Source organism: Drosophila biarmipes, unplaced genomic scaffold (genome assembly GCF_025231255.1).
Source record: "Drosophila biarmipes strain raj3 unplaced genomic scaffold, RU_DBia_V1.1 ptg000013l, whole genome shotgun sequence".
NCBI lineage: Eukaryota > Metazoa > Arthropoda > Insecta > Diptera > Drosophilidae > Drosophila > Drosophila biarmipes.
Window position 1 is genome coordinate 1410002 of NW_026114532.1, and position 22076 is coordinate 1432077.

Below are 22076 nucleotides of genomic sequence, written 5' to 3' on the forward strand. Positions count from 1 at the left end.
TGGTTTTGCTGCAGCAAGTTCAGGATTGCGTCATTGTTTGAATGAAGCCCATTGCTGCCGTTCGCCCTGCCTTGAGGTGTCTCCGATTGTAGATCATTGCTTCGTTCCTTGAGTATAGCGTTCTTAGGTATTTTGTCTCGTAGACCGCGTTGTCAATCTCTGGATTTACATAACCTCCACTCCCTCGTAAAGAGAAATGAGATCGCTGAACTGGTTAAACTCCTTCCAAACCTCGTTTAGAAGCTCCATACGTGTGACGATCTCTATGTGTGTTGCACTTTCCGTTTGTTCAGCCCATGCCAAGACACGTGTGATATTGGCCTTGAGTCTGGCACGGCTTTTCACTAATGATTTTAATTGTTCCATAGCAAACAACTACCCTGAGAATCAAAGCACTTCAAAAACTGTCCAAGAATCCGGAACGACGGACCAGTAATATGGTGAGACATATATACGATTTTGTTGTGTGGACTGTATTAATTTTTATTCTTGCCAGTTTTGAAGCCTATTTGATACTAAGTTGAATTTCACCAAGGAACGCCATAGCAGCATTGCCAGAGGCGAAAAAAGATATATGTATATAAGATATATGGCGGTTTTCTTTTACATAGATTGAATATATAGGTATATCGGTATTTCAATTGGAATGCTTGAGAAGAGTAAATAGCCAAGGTCGGAATCTGGGTTGGTTATTTGAATTTGTTGAGTGTGGCCCGTGGTGAATAATAGAAACAACATCATTGCACAGAAGGTTCCTGTGGGAGTTAAACGGCATTAGTTATCTTTCGTTTCTTAAAATGTGTTTTGTAGTATTTGGTTTGTCTATTTCAATTAGTAGTTTTGTAATGGTCTTCGTCTATTTTTTCTACATTTTTATTTGCTTTAAATGGATTTTCTAGTCTACCCTTTTGAATTGGTCCTTTTCTGTATCTAGTGTCAATGTAAAATTCCTGTCGATCTTCATTTAGTTGATCTATTTTCCTTTCTTAAATATTTTGAGTGTCTAATATTGGATGCCCAACGTATAAGAATATTTGAGAAGGTGCTTGTCCAGCAGTGTCATATTTTATTATGGTTGCATGTGTAAAGGATTGTTTCTATCTTGCTTAATTTTACTTTTAATTTGTTCAAGTGTATCGAATTTAGAATAAATGTCAATGCAACTGATGTTATGTTTTCCCTCAGATGAAAAAATATCTACTACAAATTTGTCTCTACAATGTTGAGGGTTGGGTTTGATTTTAAAAGAGATTTTTGTGTTTCTGTGTTCTGTTTTAGCCAGATTGCATAAGTTGCATTATTTATTATGTTCTCAATTAATAACTGGCTAGTGGGAAAGATGTGATTTTCTTTAAATAATTTTTTCATTTTCTGTATACCAGGATGTAAGAGATTTCCATGTACATTCTCCAGTTCCCAAAACTTTTGAGATTGAGTGTAGTAAATCTGCATTGTTGTAGTTAGTGCAACAGCGTTGCTTGCGTTCGATGTGATGAGTGAGGTGATAACCTATCCGAATACCGAAGAAATGGCGATAAGATTACCCTTGTTGTCGTACATCTTTCGTCCTGTGAACACTGACCATACTTGCTCGCTTCCCAATAGTATATCAACTGATGTGTTTGTGTTGAATTATGTATCCGCCAACTGTAGATCCTTAAACATCTCGAGTCTAGATGCGTCGATGTTTTGCCGTTCCAGAGAAGAGGTGATTCTGCCTAGCACGTGAGCATAGACAACCAATCGATCATTGGATATGCAAGACTTGATATGCAGCGTGGTGCATCCCCTTGGTTTGTCTGCTTTTACGGAAAAGATTCCCGTAACCAAGATGCGTGATGCCGATCGTGTCAGTCCGAGAGCTTGCATGCAACGCTCGGATACGTAGGACAGCTCTGATCCTGTGTCCAATAGAAGCCGGCATGTTACGAGGTCACCTTTTGCGTTTTTGACATAAACCATTGCAGTTGGTAATATGCTCCGTTTCCAGTTAAATGTGTTGATTTTGCAGTGCCTTGCGCACATACAACCTTTTGTGTGTCCTCTCCTTGGGCAAGATGACTGAGTGTCGCTGTGTTGCTGTTAGACGCGCTAATGTTATGCTCGTCCTGCTCTGCTATTTGCGCAAGATTCCCAATAACCTGTAGATTTGGTTGAAGATGAAGAAGGGTATGATGATTACCTTTGCATTGCCTGCGTTTGAATTTTGACTTGCACCTGTTGACCCCATGAGCAGGTCGCAAGCAATTGTAGCACAGTGATTTCTCCTTCACAAATGATCGTCTCTGCACCCCAGACATATCCAGAAACAGCTGACATCCATACAGAGTATGTTCTGTAGAACTACATTTGGTGCAGCCACTGCTTTTAACCGCAACCATCGATTGTGTGACCCTTTTTTGCTTTTCAGGATGTGTTGTTGTCTTGCTTCCAGTCGCAAGCTCCCTCTTGCTCAGCTCCAGTTCTTCGCAGCGAGAATCCAGAAATTTGAGGAACGCCTCCAGGGTGGGTGAATCTGACTCCATGCTACGCTCAATCCACCTGTGCCGTGTTTCAGCATCGAGTTTCTCTAGGGCTCGGTAGATGATACAACAGTCGCGTCCCTTTTGATTGACTGCATCCAACCCACGAACAATTTTGTTTGCTCCGTCTGAGACCTTCCGTAGGACTGTTGCATTGATCTTTGTAGCTATTGGCAGGCTCATAAACTGCTCCAAAAATGAGTTTACAATGTGCCGAGGACGATTGTACCTTTCCTTAAGACGTTCCAATGCAGTATTGTACGCCGCGTCAGTGATGGCCAAGTGTCGCACTAAGTTGGCAGCCTCATCAACGAGAAGTGTTTTCAAGTGATGGAACTTCTGGGTGTTGGACAAATGCTGTTTGTTATGAATTGTGCTTTCATATATGTCTTGAAAGGAAGGCCACTCTGTGTAGTTTCCATAGAACCGCTTGATTTAAATTTTCTGCAATTCGCTCAGAGTTGAATTCGCCGTGAGTACCGAATTAGAATTGGGCGATGTGACGTCACCACCAACATGATCAGGCGTGTTCGGTGTGGTCTGACTTACTGCAAGTCGCACAAATAGTTGTTGGTTTTGCTACATCAAGTTCAGGATTGCGTCATTGTTTGAATGAAGCCCATTGCTGCCATTCCCACTGCCTTGAGGTGTCCCCGGTTGTAGATCATTGCTTCGTTCCTTGAGTATAGCGTTCGCCCTTAGGTATTTTGTCTCGTAGACCGCGTTGTCAATCTCTGGATTTACATAACCTCCACTCCCTCGTGAAGAGAAATGCAATCGCTGAACTGGTTAAACTCCTTCCAAACCTCGTTTAGAAGCTCCATACGTGTGACGATCTCTATGTGTGTTGCACTTTCCGTTTGTTCAGCCCATGCCAAGACACGTGTGATATTGGCCTTGAGTCTGGCACGGCTTTTCACTAATGATTTTAATTGTTCCATAGCAAACAACTACCCTGAGAATCAAAGCACTTCAAAAACTGTCCAAGAATCCGGAACGACGGACCAGTAATATGGTGAGAAATATATAACATTTTGTTGTGTATTAATTTTTATTCTTGCCAGTTTTGTAGCCTATTTGATACTAAGTTGAATTTCACCAAGGAACGCCATAGCAGCATTGCCAGAGGCGAAAAAAGATATATGTATATAAGATATATGGCGGTTTTCTTTTACATAGATTGAATATATAGGATTGTGATGGCATTATGCGCCTAAAGATGATAAGTTATTAGGGACCGCAACTGTTCACAAACAATACTATTGCGGTTATTTTCGTAGTTAGTAAGTTGCTATAATCCTTCATTCACAAACCTTATAACATCATTTAATTTATAAAGTTGAATTGAATTTTCTGCAATTAGATCTATTTTTTTGTTAATTTTTAATCTATCATTTTCATCAAGTGTGCCAAAAAGATATTTAAAGGATGAACCTATTATGTCAAATAGTCCACGTTTGTGCCTATTTTGCTAATGCTACCATTTAATTATTTTAGTAGTTTATTACAAGTATTTTATTCTGGGCGAGTCTGTGACTTTGTTACCAAAAGAATTTGTGATGATATAGATTTCCTTTAAATTAATTCTTAGACAGTAATGTTCATACACTACCGGTATTTCAGTTGGAATGCTTGAGAAGAGTAAATAGCCAAGGTCGGAATCTGGGTTGGTTATTTGAATTTGTTGAGTGTGGCCCGTGGTGAATAATAGAAACAACATAATTGTACAGAAGGTTCCTGTGGGAGTTAAACGGCATTAGTTATCTTTCCTTTCTTAAAATGTGTTTTGTAGTATTTGGTTTGTCTATTTCAATTAGTAGTTTTGTATGGTCTTCGTCTATTTTTTCTACATTTTTATTTGCTTTAAATGGATTTTCTAGTTTACCCTTTTGAATTGGTCCTTTTCTGTATCTAGCGTCAATGTAAAATTCCTGTCGATCTTCATTTAGTTGATCTATTTTCCTTTCTTAAATATTTTGAGTGTCTAATATTGGATGCCCAGCGTATAAGAATATTTGAGCAGGTGCTTGTCCAGTAGTGTCATATTTTATTATGGTTGTATGTGTAAAGGATTGTTTCTATCTTGCTTAATTTTACTTTTAATTTGTTCAAATGTATCGAATTTAGAATAAATGTCAATGCAACTAATGTAATGTTTTCCCTCAGATGAAAAAATATCTACTACAAATTTGTCTCTACAATGTTCAGGGTTGGGTGTGATTTTAAAAGAGATTTTTGTGTTTCTGTGTTCTGTTTCAGCCAGATTGCATATGTTGCATTATTTATTATGTTCTCAATTAATAACTGGCTACTGGGAAAGATGTGATTTTCTTTAAATAATTTTGTCATTTTCTGTGTACCAGGATGTAAGAGTTTTTCATGTGGTTGAAGTATATTTTCTTTAAATTCGGCATTTGAACAAACATTCTTTAAAATGTAGAGGCTGCGAATTATATTAGTGTAGGTGGTATTAATAATTTCTCTGTGTGCTCATTGTATAAGTTCAAAATCTACATCGCTCTCAATATAAATTATTATTTTTTAATTAATTAATTATTTCGAATAATGAATTATTAATTATTATGAATAAAATAGTCAAGTAAAATCTGTTTGCCGTTTTCGAATGTCATTTCATTATATTGAATTGTGGTAATGGAGTTACAAAATATTATTGAATTCTCTACTTTATTTTTATCAGATTTAATGAAAATTATTTGTTTCTTGAAATAATTTATTGGTTTTTCTGTTAAATGAATAAGATGGCTATAGTCTTCGTCTGCACTATGTTGAGTAACTTCACTATGATGATTTTCTTAAATTTTAATTCTTGATAATGCATCAGCAACTGAATTTTCCTTCCCTTTAATATAGTCGATTTTAAATTAATATTCGTTTAATAAAGCTCTCCATCTCTGTAACCTAGCATTCGGTTCTTTTAATGTATGCAGCCATCTAAGAGGTTGATGGTCACTAGCAATGAGAAAATGTCGTCCTAGTAAATAATGTCGAAAAGTTTAAGTGGTCCAAACTATGGTGAGTAACTTCTTTTCGATAGCACTGTTTCGCAGTCACCAGGGACACCGAGATGGAGCCATTGTCGTTAGTTACTCTGCTGTAGACCACAGCAGCATACGCTTTGGTTGAAGCATCCGAAAATCAGTGGAGCTCGATGTTGTCTGCGTCGTTAGCAACGAAGCGTTGTAGTTCGAACTTTTGTAGAGTGTGTAGATCTTTCCTCCACTTCAGCCAGGTGTCCGCTAGTTTAGTTGGGAGAGGATCAAATATGCTCGAGACGTCGGACAAGACAATTGTGCGTCGGTATCATTTGTGTGTATGAAAGGGCTATTGAATACCCATTTCCCGAGTTCAAGATTTGCGCACGACATCAGCTGAATCAATTCGTTTCGGTTTCGAAGTAGCTCATCCTCACTGTTTGACCCAGTAAGAATGTCATCGACATAAAAATCCTCCAGTAGGATTTTTGAAGCGGTAGGGTATTTATCCCGATGATCCACAGCGAGTTGTTCCAGAACTCGTACCGCCAGGAATGGTGCACATGATGTTCCGTAAGTTACAGTGCACAGTTGGAAATGCTTGATCGGATCGGATGGATCTTCTCTCCGAACGATTTTCTGGTGATTTCTGTGCATTTCGTTGACCCATATTTGGCGGAAGATTTTAACGATGTCCGCTGAGAATGCATACTTGTACATCTGAAAGCGTAGGCACACAGCAAAAAGATCACGCTGGATACTGGGCCCTGTGAAAAGAGTGTCATTTAACGCCTTACCATTAGCGTCGCGAAAGGATCCATTAAAAACCACTCGCAGCTTTCGGCCGAGCACCGGGTGGTGGGGAAGATAGAATTGATTTCCAGCAGCATGGTCCTCTGGCGGCACCTCACTCATGTGCCCCAGGTTGGTATACTCCCTCATGAAGTATACGTGCTATGTCCGCAGCTGCTCATTTTGTCGTAGACGTCGCTCTACCGATTTGAAGCGCTTAAGAGCTCCATGCAGAGTGTCTCCGAATTCAGGATTTTCCACGTTGAATGGAAGTTCTACGACATACTTCCCATTTTCATCGCGACTGTCGGTGGCGAGAAAGTGTTTCTCGACCGTTTCATCTTCCGGATCTGCTTTTGTGCTGATTTGAACATTCCCAAAACTTTTGAAGAGTGTGGTCAATCTCCATTGTTATAGTTAGTGCAAGAGCGTTGCTTGCGTTCGATGTGATGAGTGAGGTTATAACCGAATACCGAAGAAATGGCGATAAGATTACCCTTGTTGTCGTACATCTTTCGTGATGTGAACACTGACCATACTTGCTCGCTTCCCAATAGTATATCAACTGATGTGTTTGTGTTGAATTATGTATCCGCCAACTGTAGATCCTTAAACATCTCGAGTCTAGATGCGTCGATGTTTTGCCGTTCCAGAGAAGAGGTGATTCTGCCTAGCACGTGAGCATAGACAACCAATCGATCATTGGATATGCAAGACTTGATATGCAGCGTGGTGCATCCCCTTGGTTTGTCTGCTTTTACGGAAAAGATTCCCGTAACCAAGATGCGTGATGCCGATCGTGTCAGTCCGAGAGCTTGCATGCAACGCTCGGATACGTAGGACAGCTCTGATCCTGTGTCCAATAGAAGCCGGCATGTTACGAGGTCACCTTTTGCGTTTTTGACATAAACCATTGCAGTTGGTAATATGCTACGTTTTAATTCAGTTAAATGTGTTGATTTTGCAGTGCCTTGCGCACATACAACCTTTTGTGTGTCCTCTCCTTGGGCAAGATGACTGAGTGTCGCTGTGTTGCTGTTAGACGCGCTAATGTTATGCTCGTCCTGCTCTGCTATTTGGGCAAGATTCCCAATAACCTGTAGATTTCGTTGAAGATGAAGAAGGGTATGATGATTACCTTTGCATTGCCTGCATTTGAATTTTGACTTGCACCTGTTGACCCCATGAGCAGGTCGCAAGCAATTGTAGCACAGTGATTTCTCCTTCACAAATGATCGTCTCTGCACCCCAGACATATCCAGAAACAGCTGACATCCATACAGAGTATGTTCTGTAGAACTACATTTGGTGCAGTCACTGCTTTAAACCGCAACCATCGATTGTGTGACCCTTTTTTGCTTTTCAGGATGTGTTGTTGTTTTGCTTCCAGTCGCAAGCTCCCTCTTGCTCAGCTCCAGTTCTTCGCAGCGAGAATCCAGAAATTTGAGGAACGCCTCCAGGGTGGGTGAATCTGACTCCATGCTACGCTCAATCCACCTGTGCCGTGTGTCAGCATCGAGTTTCTCTAGGGCTCGGTAGATGATCCAACAGTCGCGTCCCTTTTGATTGACTGCATCCAACCCACGAACAATTTCGTTTGCTCCGTCTGAGACCTTCCGTAGGACTGTTGCATCGATCTTTGTAGCTATTGGCAGGCTCATAAACTGCTCTAAAAATGAGTTTACAATGTGCCGAGGACGATTGTACCATTCCTTAAGACGTTCCAATGCAGTATTGTACGCCGTGTCAGTGATGGCCAAGTGTCGCACTAAGTTGGCAGCCTCATCAACAAGAAGTGTTTTCAAGTGATGGAACTTCTGGGTGTTGGACAAATGCTGTTTGTTATGAATTGTGCTTTCATATATGTCTTGAAAGGAAGGCCACTCTGTGTAGTTTCCATAGAACGCCTGGATTTGAATTTTCGGCAATTCGCTCAGAGTTGAATTCGCCGTGAGTACCGAGTTAGAATTGGGCGATGTGACGTCACTACCAACATGATCAGGCGTGTTCGGTGTGGTCTGACTTACTGCAAGTCGCACAAATAGTTGTTGGTTTTGCTGCAGCAAGTTCAGGATTGCGTCATTGTTTGAATGAAGCCCATTGCTGCCATTCCCACTGCCTTGAAATGTCCCCGGTTGTAGATCATTGCTTCGTTCCTTGAGTATAGCGTTCTTTGGTATTTTGTCTCGTAGACCGCGCTGTCAATCTCTGGATCTACATAACCTCCACTCCCTCGTGAAGAGAAATGCAATCGCTGAACTGGTTAAACTCCTTCCAAACCTCGTTTAGAAGCTCCATACGTGTGACGATCTCTATGTGTGTTGCACTTTCCGTTTGTTCAGCCCATGCCAAGACACGTGTGATATTGGCCTTGAGTCTGGCACGGCTTTTCACTAATGATTTTAATTGTTCCATAGCAAACAACTACCCTGAGAATCAAAGCACTTCAAAAACTGTCCAAGAATCCGGAACGTCGGACCAGTAATATGGTGAGACATATATACGATTTTGTTGTGTGGACTGTATTAATTTTTATTCTTGCCAGTTTTGAAGCCTATTTGATACTAAGTTGAATTTCACCAAGGAACGCCATAGCAGCATTGCCAGAGGCGAAAAAAGATATATGTATATAAGATATATGGCGGTTTTCTTTTACATAGATTGAATATATAGGATTGTGATGGCATTATGCGCCTAAAGATGATAAGTTATTAGGGACCGCAACTGTTCACGAACAATACTATTGTGGTTATTTTCGTAGTTAGTTAGTAAGTTGCTATAATCCTTCATTCACAAACCTTATAACATCATTTAATTTATAAAGTTGAATTGAATTTTCTGCAATTAGATCTATTTTTTTGTTAATTTTTAATCTATCATTTTCATCAAGTGTGCCAAAAAGATATTTAAAGGATGAACCTATTATGTCAAATAGTCCACATTTGTGCCTATTTTGCTAATGCTACCATTTAATTATTTTAGTAGTTTATTACAAGTATTTTATTCTGGGCGAGTCTGTGATTTTGTTACCAAAAGAATTTGTGATGATATTGATTTCCGTTAAATTAATTTTTAGACAGTAATGTTCATGCACTACCGGTATTTCAATTGGAATGCTTGAGAAGAGTAAATAGCCAAGGTCGGAATCTGGGTTGGTTATTTGAATTTGTTGAGTGTGGCCCGTGGTGAATAATAGAAACAACATCATTGCACAGAAGGTTCCTGTGGGAGTTAAACGGCATTAGTTATCTTTCGTCTATTTTCTCTACATTTTTATTTGCTTTAAATGGATTTTCTAGTTTACCCTTTTGAATTGGTCCTTTTCTGTATCTAGCGTCAATGTAAAATTCCTGTCGATCTTCATTTAGTTGATCTATTTTCCTTTCTTAAATATTTTGAGTGTCTATTATTGGATGCCCAGCGTATAAGAATATTTGAGCAGGTGCTTGTCCAGTAGTGTCATATTTTATTATGGTTGTATGTGTAAAGGATTGTTTCTATCTTGCTTAATTTTACTTTTAATTTGTTCAAGTGTATCGAATTTAGAATAAATGTCAATGCAACTGATGTAATGTTTTCCCTCAGATGAAAAAATATCTACTACAAATTTGTCTCTACAATGTTCAGGGTTGGGTGTGATTTTAAAAGAGATTTTTGTGTTTCTGTGTTCTGTTTTAGCCAGATTGCATATGTTGCATTATTTATTATGTTCTTAATTAATAACGGGCTACTGGGAAAGAAGTGATTTTCTTTAAATAATTTTTTCATTTTCTGTATACCAGGATGTAAGAGATTTTCATGTACATTCTCCAGTTCCCAAAACTTTTGAGATTGAGTGTAGTAAATCTGCATTGTTGTAGTTAGTGCAACAGCGTTGCTTGCGTTCGATGTGATGAGTGAGGTGATAACCCATCCGAATACCGAAGAAATGGCGATAAGATTACCCATGTTGTCGTACATCTTTCGTCCTGTGAACACTGACCATACTTGCTCGCTTCCCAATAGTATATCAACTGATGTGTTGAATTATGTTTCCGCCAACTGTAGATCCTTAAACACCTAGAGTGTTGATGCGTCGATGTTTTGCCATTCCAGAGAAGAGGTGATTCTGCCTAGCACGTGAGCATAGACAACCAATCGATCATTGGATATGCAAGACTTGATATGCAGCGTGGTGCATCCCCTTGGTTTGTCTGCTTTTACGGAAAAGATTCCCGTAACCAAGATGCGTGATGCCGATCGTGTCAGTCCGAGAGCTTGCATGCAACGCTCGGATACGTAGGACAGCTCTGATCCTGTGTCCAATAGAAGCCGGCATGTTACGAGGTCACCTTTTGCGTTTTTGACATAAACCATTGCAGTTGGTAATATGCTCCGTTTCCAGTTAAATGTGTTGATTTTGCAGTGCCTTGCGCACATACAACCTTTTGTGTGTCCTCCCCTTGGACAAGATGACTGAGTGTCACTGTGTTGCTGTTAGACGCGCTAATGTTATGCTCGTCCTGCTCTTCTATTTGGGCAAGATTCCCAATAACCTGTGGATTTGGTTGAAGATGATGAAGGGTATGATGATTACCTTTGCATTGTCTGCATTTGAATGTTGACTTGCACCTGTTGACCCCATGATCAGGTCGCAAGCAATTGTAGCACAGTGATTTCTCCTTCACAAATGATCGTCTCTGCACCCCAGACATATCCAGAAACAGCTGACATCCATACAGAGTATGTTCTGTAGAACTACATTTGGTGCAGCCACTGCTTTTAACCGCAACCATCGATTGTGTGACCCTTTTTTGCTTTTTAGGATGTGTTGTTGTCTTGCTTCCAGTCGCAAGCTCCCTCTTGCTCAGCTCCAGTTCTTCGCAGCGAGAATCCAGAAATTTGAGGAACGCCTCCAGGGTGGGTGAATCTGACTCCATGCTACGCTCAATCCACCTGTGCCGTGTGTCAGCATCGAGTTTCTCAAGGGCTCGGTAGATGATCCAACAGTCGAGTCCCTTTTGATTGACTGCATCCAACCCACGAACAATTTCGTTTGCTCCGTCTGAGACCTTCCGTAGGACTGTTGCATCGATCTTTGTAGCTATTGGCAGGCTCATAAACTGCTCCAGAAATGAGTTTACAATGTGCCGAGGACGATTGTACCTCTCCTTAAGACGTTCCAATGCAGTATTGTACGCCGTGTCAGTGATGGCCAACTGTCGCACTAAGTTGGCAGCCTCATCAACGAGAAGTGTTTTCAAGTGATGGAACTTCTGGGTGTTGGACAAATGCTGTTTGTTATGAATTGTGCTTTCATATATGTCTTGAAAGGAAGGCCACCCTGTGTAGTTTCCATAGAACCGCTTGATTTGAATTTTCGGCAATTCGCTCAGAGTTGAATTCGCCGTGAGTACCGAGTTAGAATTGGGCGATGTGACGTCACCACCAACATGATCAGGCGTGTTCGGTGTGGTCTGACTTACTGCAAGTCGCACAAATAGTTGTTGGTTTTGCTGCAGCAAGTTCAGGATTGCGTCATTGTTTGAATGAAGCCCATTGCTGCCATTCCCACTGCCTTGTTCAGCCCATGCCAAGACACGTGTGATATTGGCCTTGGGTCTGGCACGGCTTTTCACTAATGATTTTAATTGTTCCATAGCAAACAACTACCCTGAGAATCAAAGCACTTCAAAAACTGTCCAAGAATCCGGAACGACGGACCAGTAATATGGTGAGAAATATATAACATTTTGTTGTGTGGACTGTATTAATTTTTATTCTTGCCAGTTTTGAAGCCTATTTGATACTAAGTTGAATTTCACCAAGGAACGCCATAGCAGCATTGCCAGAGGCGAAGAAAGATATATGTATATAGATATATGGCGGTTTTCTTTTACATAGATTGAATATATAGGACTTTTTCACTCCTAACGTCGAGGTTAAGATTGAAAAGTACATTAACTGCTGCATTCCCTGCATTCCCATAAATAGAAAACGAGGCGAACAAGAAGGACCTGCACCCCTTTAGGAAGGACGAAGTTCCGCCCTGAAACACAGTTTGTGAATTGGGAAAAACTGCAACCTTCGTGATGGGTCTGGTCATCTCTCCTATTGGTGTCTTCAATTTGACTGCTCGAACGAGGTTGTCCTTTCCAGGATAGGTTTCCATAACCCGTGCGATGTGCCAAGATGCTGGTGGCGTATTGGACTCCTTAACGAGAACAAGAGTACAGAGAACAGAGAGAGAGTACAGGGAGAACAGAGTAGTCAGATACTCCTGATGCCATTTCTTCTGAATCCCTGAAGCATAGCCTGGATGCTTTGCCAATAAGCTAATCGGCCCACGGGGATGTGGCTTAAGTCGGGATCTGGAACGGTGGTTAACGGTCGCCCAATTAAGAAGTGTGCGGGTGATAAGTAATTGGTTTCGGTATCCGGTGCATAGCATAAGGGGCGTGAATTTATCACAGCGCTGATTTGAGCAAGCAGGGTGTGCATCTGTTCGAAGGTGAGCGTTGAATTGCCGGTGATCCTGCGGAGATGAAGTTTTACACAACGAACTGCCGACTCCCATTTGCTCCAATGAAGTTGGTTCCGTTGTCGCTGTATATTTTACTACATTTGCCACGCAGAGATATGAAGCGACGCAAGGCAGCCAAGAAGGTTTCGGTTGTCGGGTCTGTGGCAAGTTTCAGGTATATGGCGGAGGTGACCACACAAACAAACACGCAAATGTAGCCCTTGTTTATACTTGGCTTAATCACAACCAGTGTTTACGAATGGAAGCGCTTGGGTGACACGAATGCTGGGTAAATCAGCCGTCTGCTGTTGAGATGTGTGGTAGCGTTGACGAAAGCAGGACAAACAGTCGTGTGTTATTTTGCGAATGAGAACGTGCTCCAATTATCCAAAAATTTTGCCGAATGATTACAAACAGGGAGGAAACGCCAGGGTGAAGGTTTACTCGGTGCTCGTGTTCCAGGATCAGCTTTGAGATTCGATGCGTTTTGGTAGCAAAACTGGGTGTTTTGCCTCTCTTGTCAGTTGCGATTTTAGCAGTCGTCCGCCTACCCTCAGTTAACTGAATGACAACGGGTGCTAAGAGTCCGAGAAGATCAAATATCCTTGAGACGTCAGACAAGACTTGCCTCTTGGAGCAATCAGGATTTGCCACCAGGCCTACATTGTAAGTTAGAATGTCTTTGCCAGGATGGCAGTATAGTCCAAGAACCTTAACTGGCGACAATTGTGCGTCGGGATCATCTGTGTGTATGAAAGGGCTATTGGATACTCATTTCTCGAGATCAAAATTTGCGCACGACATCAGCTGAATCAATTCGTTTCGGTTTCGAAGTAGCTCATCGTCACTGTTTGACCCAGTAAGAACGTCATCGACATAAAAATCCTCCAGTAGGATTTTTGAAGCGGTAGGGTATTTATCCCGATGATCCACAGCAAGTTGTTCGAGAACTCGTACCGCCAGGAATGGTGCACATGATGTTCCGTAAGTTACAGTGCACAGTTGGAAATGCTTGATCGGATCGGATGGATCTTCTCTCCAAATGATTTTCTGGTAACTTCTGTGCATTTCGTTGACCCATATTTTGCGGAAGATTTTAACGATGTCCGCTGAGAATGCATATTTGTACATACGAAAGCGTAGGAACACGGCAAAGAGATCACGCTGGATACTGGGCCCTGTGAAAAGAGTGTTATTTAACGCCTTACCATTAGCGTCGCGAAAAACCACTTGCAGCTTTCGGCCGAGCACCGGTTGGTGGAGAAGATAGAATCGATTTCCAGCAGCATGGTCCTCTGGCGGCACCTCACTCATGTGCCCCAGGTTGATATACTCCCTCATGAAGTATACGTGCTGTGTCCGCAGCTGCTCATTTTGTTGTAGAAGTCGCTCTACCGATTTAAAGCGCTTAAGAGCTCCATGCAGAGTGTCTCCGAACTCAGGATTTTCCGCGTTGAGTGGAAGTTCTACGACATACTTCCCATTTTTATCGCGACTGTCGGTGGCGAGAAAGTGTTTCTCGACCGTTTCATCTTCCGGTTCTGCTTTTGTGCTGATTTGAACATTCTCCAGTTCCTAAAACTTTTGAAGAGTGTGGTCAATCTCCATTGTTGTAGTAAGTGCAACAGCGTTGCTTGCGTTCGATGTGATGAGTGAGGTTATAACCCATACGAATACCGAAGAAATGGCGATAAGATTACCCTTGTTGTCGTACATCTTTCGTCCTGTGAACACTGACCATACTTGTTCGCTTCCCAATAGTATATCAACTGATGTGTTTGTGTTGAATTATGTATCCGCCAACTGTAGATCCTTAAACATCTCGAGTGTTGATGCGTCGATGTTTTGCCGTTCCAGAGAAGAGGTGATTCTGCCTAGCACGTGAGCATAGACAACCAATCGATCATTAGATATGCAAGACTTGATATGCAGCGTGGTGCATCCCCTTGGTTTGTCTGCTTTTACGGAAAAGATTCCCGTAACCAAGATGCGTGATGCCGATCGTGTCAGTCCGAGACCTTGGATGCAACGCTCGGATACGTAGGACAGCTCTGATCCTGTGTCCAATAGAAGCCGGCATGTTACGAGGTCACCTTTTGCGTTTTTGACATAAACCATTGCAGTTGGTAATATGCTACGTTTTAATTCAGTTAAATGTGTTGATTTTGCAGTGCCTTGCGCACATACAACCTTTTGTGTGTCCTCTCCTTGGGCAAGATGACTGAGTGTCGCTGTGTTGCTGTTAGACGCGCTAATGTTGTGCTCGTCCTGCTCTGTTATTTGGGCAAGATTCCCAATAACCTGTGAATTTGGTTGAAGATGAAGAAGGGTATGATGATTACCTTTGCATTGTCTGCATTTGAATGTTGACTTGCAGCTGTTGACCCCATGATCAGGTCGCAAGCAATTGTAGCACAGTGATTTATCCTTCACAAATGATCGTCTCTGCACCCCAGACATATCCAGAAACAGCTGACATCCATACAGAGTATGTTCTGTAGAACTACATTTGGTGCAGCCACTGCTTTTAACAGCAACCATCGATTGTGTGACCCTTTTTGCTTTTTAGGATGTGTTGTTGTCTTGCTTCGAGTTGCAAGCTCCCTCTTGCTCAGCTCCAGTTCTTCGCAGCGAGAATCCAGAAATTTGAAGAACGCCTCCAGGGTGGGTGAATCTGACTCCATGCTACGCTCAATTCACCTGCACCATGTGTCAGCATCGAGCTCGGTAGATGATCCAACAGTCCCGTCCCTTTTGATTGACTGCATCCAACCCACGAACAACTTCGTTTGCTCCGTCTGAGACCTTCCGTAGGACTGTTGCATCGATCTTTGTAGTTATTGGCAGGCTCATAACCTGCTCCAAAAATGAGTTTACAATGTGCCGAGGACGACTATACCTTTCCTTAAGACGATCCAATGCAGTATTGTACGCCGTGTCAGTGATGGCCAACTGTCGCACTAAGTTGGCAGCCTCATCAACGAGAAGTGTTTTCAAGTGATGGAACTTCTGGGTGTTGGACAAATTCTGTTTGTTATGAATTGTGCTTTCATATATGTCTTGAAAGGAAGGCCACTCTGTGTAGTTTCCATAGAACCGCTTGATTTGAATTTTAGGCAATTCGCTCAGAGTTGAATTCGCCGTGAGTACCGAGTTAGAATTGGGCGATGTGACGTCACTACCAACATGATCAGGCGTGTTCGGTGTGGTCTGACTTACTGCAAGTCGCACAAATAGTTGTTGGTTTTGCTGCAGCAAGTTCAGGATTGCGTCATTGTTTGAATGAAGCCCATTGCTGCCATTCCCACTGCCTTGAGATGTCCCCAGTTGTAGATCATTGCTTCGTTCCTTGAGTATAGCGTTCGCCCTTAGGTATTTTGTCTCGTAGACCGCGTTGTCAATCTCTGAATCTATATAACCTCCACTCCCTCGTGAAGAGAAATGCAATCGCTGAACTGGTTAAACTCCTTCCAAACCTCGTTTAGAAGCTCCATGCGTGTGACGATCTCTATGTGTGTTGCACTTTCCGTTTGTTCAGCCCATGCCAAGACACGTGTGATATTGGCCTTGAGTCTGGCACGGCTTTTCACTAATGATTTTAATTGTTCCATAGCAAACAACTAGCCTGATAATCAAAGCACTTCAAAAACTGTCCAAGAATCCGGAACGACGGACCAGTAATATGGTGAGACATATATACGATTTTGTTGTGTGGACTGTATTAATTTTTATTCTTGCCAGTTTTGAAGCCTATTTGATACTAAGTTGAATTTTACCAAGGAACGCCATAGCAGCATTGCCAGAGGCGAAGAAAGATATATGTATATAGATATATGGCGGTTTTCTTTTACATAGATTGAATATATAGGATTGTGATGGCATTATGCGCCTAAAGATGATAAGTTATTAGGGGCTGCAACTGTTCACGAACAATACTATTGCGGTTTTTTTCGTAGTTAGTAAGTTGCTATAATCCTTCATTCACAAACCTTATAACATCATTTAATTTATAAAGTTGAATTGAATTTTCTGCTATTCTATTTTTTTGTTAATTTTTAATCTATCATTTTCATCAAGTGTGCCAAAAAGATATTTAAAGGATGAACCTATTATGTCAAATAGTCCACGTTTGTGCCTGTTTTGCTAATGCTACCATTTAATTATTTTAGTAGTTTATTGTACAAGTATTTTTTTTCTGGGCGAGTCTGTGATTTTGTTACCAAAAGAATTTGTGATGATATAGATTTCCGTTAAATTAATTCTTAGACAGTAATGTTCATACACTACCGGTATTTCAATTGGAATGCTTGAGAAGAGTAAATAGCCAAGGTCGGAATCTGGGTTGGTTATTTGAATTTGTTGAGTGTGGCCCGTGGTGAATAATAGAAACAACATCATTGCACAGAAGGTTCCTGTGGGAGTTAAACGGCATTAGTTATCTTTCGTCTATTTTCTCTACATTTTTATTTGCTTTAAATGGATTTTCTAGTTTACCCTTTTGAATTGGTCCTTTTCTGTATCTAGCGTCAATGTAAAATTCCTGTCGATCTTCATTTAGTTGATCTATTTTCCTTTCTTAAATATTTTGAGTGTCTATTATTGGATGCCCAGCGTATAAGAATATTTGAGCAGGTGCTTGTCCAGTAGTGTCATATTTTATTATGGTTGTATGTGTAAAGGATTGTTTCTATCTTGCTTAATTTTACTTTTAATTTGTTCAAGTGTATCGAATTTAGAATAAATGTCAATGCAACTGATGTAATGTTTTCCCTCAGATGAAAAAAGATCTACTACAAATTTGTCTCTACAATGTTCAGGGTTGGGTGTGATTTTAAAAGAGATTTTTGTGTTTCTGTGTTCTGTTTTAGCCAGATTGCATATGTTGCATTATTTATTATGTTCTTAATTAATAACGGGCTACTGGGAAAGAAGTGATTTTCTTTAAATAATTTTTTCATTTTCTGTATACCAGGATGTAAGAGATTTTCATGTACATTCTCCAGTTCCCAAAACTTTTGAGATTGAGTGTAGTAAATCTGCATTGTTGTAGTTAGTGCAACAGCGTTGCTTGCGTTCGATGTGATGAGTGAGGTGATAACCCATCCGAATACCGAAGAAATGGCGATAAGATTACCCATGTTGTCGTACATCTTTCGTCCTGTGAACACTGACCATACTTGCTCGCTTCCCAATAGTATATCAACTGATGTGTTGAATTATGTTTCCGCCAACTGTAGATCCTTAAACACCTAGAGTGTTGATGCGTCGATGTTTTGCCATTCCAGAGAAGAGGTGATTCTGCCTAGCACGTGAGCATAGACAACCAATCGATCATTGGATATGCAAGACTTGATATGCAGCGTGGTGCATCCCCTTGGTTTGTCTGCTTTTACGGAAAAGATTCCCGTAACCAAGATGCGTGATGCCGATCGTGTCAGTCCGAGAGCTTGCATGCAACGCTCGGATACGTAGGACAGCTCTGATCCTGTGTCCAATAGAAGCCGGCATGTTACGAGGTCACCTTTTGCGTTTTTGACATAAACCATTGCAGTTGGTAATATGCTCCGTTTCCAGTTAAATGTGTTGATTTTGCAGTGCCTTGCGCACATACAACCTTTTGTGTGTCCTCCCCTTGGACAAGATGACTGAGTGTCACTGTGTTGCTGTTAGACGCGCTAATGTTATGCTCGTCCTGCTCTTCTATTTGGGCAAGATTCCCAATAACCTGTGGATTTGGTTGAAGATGATGAAGGGTATGATGATTACCTTTGCATTGTCTGCATTTGAATGTTGACTTGCACCTGTTGACCCCATGATCAGGTCGCAAGCAATTGTAGCACAGTGATTTCTCCTTCACAAATGATCGTCTCTGCACCCCAGACATATCCAGAAACAGCTGACATCCATACAGAGTATGTTCTGTAGAACTACATTTGGTGCAGCCACTGCTTTTAACCGCAACCATCGATTGTGTGACCCTTTTTTGCTTTTTAGGATGTGTTGTTGTCTTGCTTCCAGTCGCAAGCTCCCTCTTGCTCAGCTCCAGTTCTTCGCAGCGAGAATCCAGAAATTTGAGGAACGCCTCCAGGGTGGGTGAATCTGACTCCATGCTACGCTCAATCCACCTGTGCCGTGTGTCAGCATCGAGTTTCTCAAGGGCTCGGTAGATGATCCAACAGTCGAGTCCCTTTTGATTGACTGCATCCAACCCACGAACAATTTCGTTTGCTCCGTCTGAGACCTTCCGTAGGACTGTTGCATCGATCTTTGTAGCTATTGGCAGGCTCATAAACTGCTCCAGAAATGAGTTTACAATGTGCCGAGGACGATTGTACCTCTCCTTAAGACGTTCCAATGCAGTATTGTACGCCGTGTCAGTGATGGCCAACTGTCGCACTAAGTTGGCAGCCTCATCAACGAGAAGTGTTTTCAAGTGATGGAACTTCTGGGTGTTGGACAAATGCTGTTTGTTATGAATTGTGCTTTCATATATGTCTTGAAAGGAAGGCCACCCTGTGTAGTTTCCATAGAACCGCTTGATTTGAATTTTCGGCAATTCGCTCAGAGTTGAATTCGCCGTGAGTACCGAGTTAGAATTGGGCGATGTGACGTCACCACCAACATGATCAGGCGTGTTCGGTGTGGTCTGACTTACTGCAAGTCGCACAAATAGTTGTTGGTTTTGCTGCAGCAAGTTCAGGATTGCGTCATTGTTTGAATGAAGCCCATTGCTGCCGTTCCCACTGCCTTGAGGTGTCCCCGGTTCTAGATCATTGCTTCGTTCCTTGAGTATAGCGTTCGCCCTTAGGTATTTTGTCTCCTAGACCGCGTTGTCAATCTCTGGATCTACATAACCTCCACTCCCTTGTGAAGAGAAATGCAATCGCTGAACTGGTTAAACTCCTTCCAAACCTCGTTTAGAAGCTCCATTCGTGTGACGATCTCTATGTGTGTTGCACTTTCCGTTTGTTCAGCCCATGCCAAGACACGTGTGATATTGGCCTTGAGTCTGGCACGGCTTTTCACTAATGATTTTAATTGTTCCATAGCAAACAACTACCCTGAGAATCAAAGCACTTCAAAAACTGTCCAAGAATCCGGAACGACGGACCAGTAATATGGTGAGAAATATATAACATTTTGTTGTGTATTAATTTTTATTCTTGCCAGTTTTGTAGCCTATTTGATACTAAGTTGAATTTCACCAAGGAACGCCATAGCAGCATTGCCAGAGGCGAAAAAAGATATATGTATATAAGATATATGGCGGTTTTCTTTTACATAGATTGAATATATAGGATTGTGATGGCATTATGCGCCTAAAGATGATAAGTTATTAGGGACCGCAACTGTTCACAAACAATACTATTGCGGTTATTTTCGTAGTTAGTAAGTTGCTATAATCCTTCATTCACAAACCTTATAACATCATTTAATTTATAAAGTTGAATTGAATTTTCTGCAATTAGATCTATTTTTTTGTTAATTTTTAATCTATCATTTTCATCAAGTGTGCCAAAAAGATATTTAAAGGATGAACCTATTATGTCAAATAGTCCACGTTTGTGCCTATTTTGCTAATGCTACCATTTAATTATTTTAGTAGTTTATTACAAGTATTTTATTCTGGGCGAGTCTGTGACTTTGTTACCAAAAGAATTTGTGATGATATAGATTTCCTTTAAATTAATTCTTAGACAGTAATGTTCATACACTACCGGTATTTCAGTTGGAATGCTTGAGAAGAGTAAATAGCCAAGGTCGGAATCTGGGTTGGTTATTTGAATTTGTTGAGTGTGGCCCGTGGTGAATAATAGAAACAACATAATTGTACAGAAGGTTCCTGTGGGAGTTAAACGGCATTAGTTATCTTTCGTTTCTTAAAATGTGTTTTATAGTATTTGGTTTGTCTATTTCAATTAGTAGTTTTGGTCTTCGTCTATTTTTTCTACATTTTTATTTGCTTTAAATGGATTTTCAAGTTTATCCTTTTGAATTGGTCCTTTTCTGTATCTAGTGTCAATGTAAAATTCCTGTCGATCTTCATTTAGTTGATCTATTTTCCTTTCTTAAATATTTTGAGTGTTTAATATTGGATGCCCAGCAATAAGAATATTTGAGCAGGTGCTTGTCCAGTAGTGTCATATTTTTTTATGGTTGTATGTGTAAAGGATTGTTTCTATCTTGCTTAATTTTACTTTTAATTTGTTCAAGTGTATCGAATTTAGAATAAATGGCAATGCAACTGATGTAATGTTTTCCCTCAGATGAAAAAATATCTACTACAAATTTGTCTCTACAATGTTCAGGGTTGGGTGTGATTTTAAAAGAGATTTTTGTGTTTCTGTGTTCTGTTTTAGCCGGATTGCATATGTTGCATTATTTATTATGTTCTCAATTAATAACTGGCTACTGGGAAAGATGTGATTTTCTTTAAATAATTTTGTCATTTTCTGTATACCAGGATGTAAGAGTTTTTCATGTGGTTGAAGTATATTTTCTTTAAATTCGGCATATGAACAAACATTCTTTAAAAGATAGTGACTGCGATTACTTTAGTGTAGGTGGTATTAATAATTTCTCTGTGTGCTCTTAGAATAAGTTCAAAATCTACATCGCTTTCACTATATATTACTATTTTTTAATTAATTAATTATTACGAATAATGAATTATTAATTATTATGATTAAAATAATCAAGTAATGTCTGTTTGCCCTTTTCGAATGTCATTTCATTGTATTGAATAGTGGTAATGGAGTTACAAAATATTGTTGAATTCTCTACTTTATTTTTATCAGATTTGATGAAAATTATTTGTTTCTTGAAATAATTTATTGGTTTTTCTGTTAAATGAATAAGATTGCTATAGTCTTCGTCTGCACTATGTTGAGTAACTTCCCTATGATGATTTTCTTCAATTTTAATTCTTGATAATGCATCAGCAACTGAATTTTCCTTCCCTTTAATATAGTCGATTTTAAATTAATATTCGTTTAATAAAGCTCTCCATCTCTGTAACTTGGCATTCGGTTCTTTTAATGTATGCAGCCATCTATGAGGTTGAGAGTCACTAGCAATGAGAAAATGTCGTCCTAGTAAATAATGTCGAAAAGTTTAAGTGGCCCAAACTATGGTGAGTAACTTCTTTTCGATAGCAGTGTTTCGCAGCCACCAGGGACACCGAGATGGAGCCATTGTCGTTAGTTACTCTGCTGTAGACCACAGCAGCATACGCTTTGGTTGAAGCATCCAAAAATCAGTGGAGCT

At 40.5% G+C, this 22076-nt stretch overlaps 1 protein-coding gene across 6 annotated transcripts in view; it reads right to left on the reverse strand.

The window, feature by feature from the left end:
- Positions 1–248: 248 nt before the first annotated feature.
- LOC122818774 (uncharacterized) overlaps positions 249–22076 on the reverse strand; it is a 35201-nt gene continuing 13373 nt past the window's right edge. Inside the window, exon 2 of one of the 6 annotated variants that reach the window (XM_050890012.1) lies at positions 249–755. In XM_050890012.1, the coding sequence (XP_050745969.1) occupies positions 604–755 (152 nt within the window). In that variant the 3' untranslated portion in view covers positions 249–603. Of the gene's footprint in view, positions 756–1828; positions 1863–7087; positions 7122–10529; positions 10564–17021; positions 17222–18221; positions 18256–22076 lie in introns of those variants that run through there. The other 5 variants (XM_050890007.1, XM_050890008.1, XM_050890009.1 and 2 more) reach the window with 5 other exon arrangements.